Source organism: Piliocolobus tephrosceles, unplaced genomic scaffold (genome assembly GCF_002776525.5).
Source record: "Piliocolobus tephrosceles isolate RC106 unplaced genomic scaffold, ASM277652v3 unscaffolded_7789, whole genome shotgun sequence".
Classification (NCBI taxonomy): Eukaryota; Metazoa; Chordata; class Mammalia; order Primates; family Cercopithecidae; genus Piliocolobus; species Piliocolobus tephrosceles.
The window spans coordinates 1,050-4,284 of record NW_022335150.1 but is presented as its reverse complement, the minus strand read 5'-3'; the positions used below and the strand labels follow the sequence as shown (position 1 = coordinate 4,284).

General features: G+C 58.3%; 1 protein-coding gene across 1 annotated transcript; it reads left to right on the top strand.

Moving 5' to 3' along the window:
- Positions 1–417: 417 nt before the first annotated feature.
- On the top strand, positions 418–2,870 carry LOC113220638 (plasma membrane calcium-transporting ATPase 3-like; the record flags this gene model as incomplete). Its single annotated transcript, XM_026449969.1, has 4 exons — positions 418–582; positions 1,201–1,415; positions 2,049–2,291; positions 2,629–2,870. Coding segments are annotated over 4 exons (865 nt in total), but the record flags the coding sequence as incomplete, so codon positions are not given.
- Positions 2,871–3,235: the final 365 nt, after the last annotated feature.

Sequence of the window (3,235 nt, the reverse complement as noted above, 5' to 3'; positions counted from 1 at the left end):
TTGGGCCTCCCTAAGGGAGGTAGGAGGTGGCTCGGACACCAGTAGGCAGATGAGTCAGCTCAGGGTTCTGGAACATTCCTTGGGCCAGAGGCCTCTGTTCTCAGGTATTATTTGGGGCATTCCAGGACTGGTCATCCTGTCTGTGTGCCCAAATTCCTTGTGCTGTGTCTGTCCTCCCTTCTCCCGAGAGAACCAGCTCTGTCCCACCTAGAACAGTGCTGGAGCCACCCCACCCTCCCCAAGAGGGCTTGGGCTTAGGAGGTGAGAAATGGGAAGTTGATAGACTTGAAATAGGAGAGCTCCACTGAGTCCCGTCTCCTCTCTATGGTGTGGCATGTCTTACCCCACAAAAGCCCCTTGTAACCCCTTCTCCCCAGCCAGGCACTGACCTTGGCCATGGGGTTCCTCTGTGTGCAGCTAAGAAGCAGGATGGCGCAGTGGCCATGGAGATGCAGCCCCTGAAGAGCGCGGAGGGTGGGGAGATGGAGGAGCGGGAGAAGAAGAAAGCCAACGCACCCAAGAAGGAGAAGTCTGTCCTTCAGGGGAAGCTCACAAAGCTAGCGGTGCAGATCGGGAAAGCAGGTAGGGACAGCAGGAGGTGGCGGGCCCAGGCCATCGACTGGGTGTGGAGGACACTGGGCTCCTGGAGATGAGCCCAGGCTGTGCAGAGCAAGTGGGAAGGAATGTGGCAGGTGAAGTGTGGGCCAGGCAGCCAGGGGCCCAGGCCAGGGCCGGCAGTGGCCATCGGGGTCTGGTGCAGCCCTTCCCTAGCGAGCAGAAATCCCAAACCCTCAACGAACACCCCAAGTCACACACTGAGCCACTGCCCATGAGGTGCCCCTACCCAAGGCTCAAAAAGCAGCTGGGGGCATGCAGGGCTGGTACCCCAACTTCTCGGGGGCAGTGCAGGATAGACGCTTGCTGGTCCTCCCCAGCAGTGCCTCTTTTGCCATCAGGCCACAAAGTCCACTCCCCAACCCCAGCAGGACTCCAGAAGAGGCCACGCAGAACCCCCTTGCAAACAGGCCCCAGCTCACCTGCTGAGCCAAGCCCAGGCTGTTTATCCTGAAACGCAGTGCAAATCTACAAGGCCTTCACAAATGCCTCCAAGAACATGCCCATACCTCTTCTTCTCTCTTCCTGTCCCCTCCTTCCCTCACCCGTGGCAACCCCTTTCCTCTCCTGCCTCCTCTGTGGCAGGGCTGGTGATGTCCGCCATCACCGTCATCATCCTGGTCCTCTACTTTGTGATCGAGACATTTGTTTTGGAAGGCCGGACATGGCTGGCAGAGTGCACACCAGTCTATGTGCAATACTTCGTGAAGTTCTTCATCATTGGTGTCACTGTGCTGGTCGTGGCTGTCCCAGAGGGCCTGCCGCTTGCTGTCACCATCTCCTTAGCTTACTCTGTCAAGGTAATCATAAAACTTACAGTTGATACCGTTTACAGACTAGGAAACTGGGGTAAGAAGTCACTGGGCACCTTGGCAGCAGTATAAACGGGGGGACGTTTGGGATGGCTCAAGGGAGGAGAGGAGGTGCCGAACAGGGACCCAGGGGGCAGCTTTGCTGATCTGTCAGCTCAAGTCCCTGGGCATGAGATGCGCCAGAAAGCAGGCAGGCAGTGGAATACCCAGGGGTCAGCATCTGCACAATGTGGGCAGTAGGACGGAGGGACCGGGAGGCAGTGGGGAGGCGGGGAATCAGCAGAGGGCCTGGGACACTGGGAGGCAGTGGGAGGAGTGGAGGGAGCCAGGAGTGGGGTGGCGGGGGGGGGGGGGGGGCTGCAGGGGGGGTGGATAATTGAGAGGGGGCTTGGGCAGGGAAGGTCCCGGGTGCTCATGCCACCCCCACCGTTGCATGAGGTTTCTGATGCCTTATAGCCTTGCTATTGGCTCAGGGCTGACCGAGGTCCCCAGTGTTCTTAGTGCCACACCACGTGGAGCTAACTGAGCAGAACAGAGTCGCGCGGTGTTTATGTTGATATCTCTCACTCCCCCACCCCAACAAGCACCTGGGCCAAATGCCCATACCCTTGCCCTTTGCAGAAAATGATGAAAGACAACAACCTGGTGCGCCACCTGGATGCCTGCGAGACCATGGGCAATGCCACAGCCATCTGCTCTGACAAGACGGGCACGCTTACCACCAACCGTATGACCGTGGTCCAGTCCTACCTAGGAGACACCCACTACAAAGAGATTCCAGCCCCCAGCGCCCTGACCCCTAAGATCCTCGACCTGCTGGTCCATGCCATCTCCATCAACAGTGCCTATACCACCAAAATACTAGTGAGCTGGGGCAGGAGCGGGCGGGCAGGGCCGGGGGTGGGAGAGGGGCAGGGACCTGGCCAGGGTGCCAGGTGAGCTGTTGCAAGGTGCTCATTAGGCCCCCCCCTTGAGAACTTTTGCCCAGAGCCACAGTGGTCTCTGGGGTGCTGCTTACCCTCCTGCCCATCCCTGGCCTCACAGGTGGCTCTGGCTGTAGCTAAGGCAGACCTTCCTCTGCTCCCCGCCTGCCACACCCTAACAATATGGTGACCACAAGGGGGCAGAGCTGGGGCTCCAGGGGCAGCATGGAGGGTGGGCTCAGGCCCCCAGTGCCATGCTAGCGCTCCTCATCTTGCAGCCTCCTGAGAAGGAAGGCGCCCTCCCACGCCAGGTGGGCAATAAGACGGAGTGCGCCCTGCTGGGCTTCATCTTGGACCTGAGGCGGGACTTTCAGCCCGTGCGCGAGCAGATCCCGGAAGACAAGCTTTACAAAGTATACACCTTCAACTCGGTCCGCAAGTCCATGAGCACAGTCATCCGCATGCCCGACGGTGGCTTCCGCCTCTTCAGCAAGGGGGCCTCAGAGATCCTGCTGAAAAAGTGAGTGAGCGGCAGGGAGGCGCCGGGGTATACGCAGAGTTTCTGATGCTATTGTTGTGGTAAAAGAGGCCGAACATAAATTCACCATTTCAACCACTTTACAGTGTCCAGTTGAAGGGCATTAATTACACTCACAATATCATGCAACCGTCACCACTAACCAGTTCCAAAACACCTCCATCACCCTGGAAAGAAACCCCAGACCCAGGAGCAGCCCTGCCCACTCCCCTCCCCAGCCCTGGCGCCCACTCATGTGCTTCCTGTCCGGATGGATTTGCCTGTGTGGACATTTCCTGTAAAGGGACTCATACAGTGTGTGGCCTTTTGTGTCTGGCTTCTTTCCTTAGTGTAAAGTTTTCCAGTTT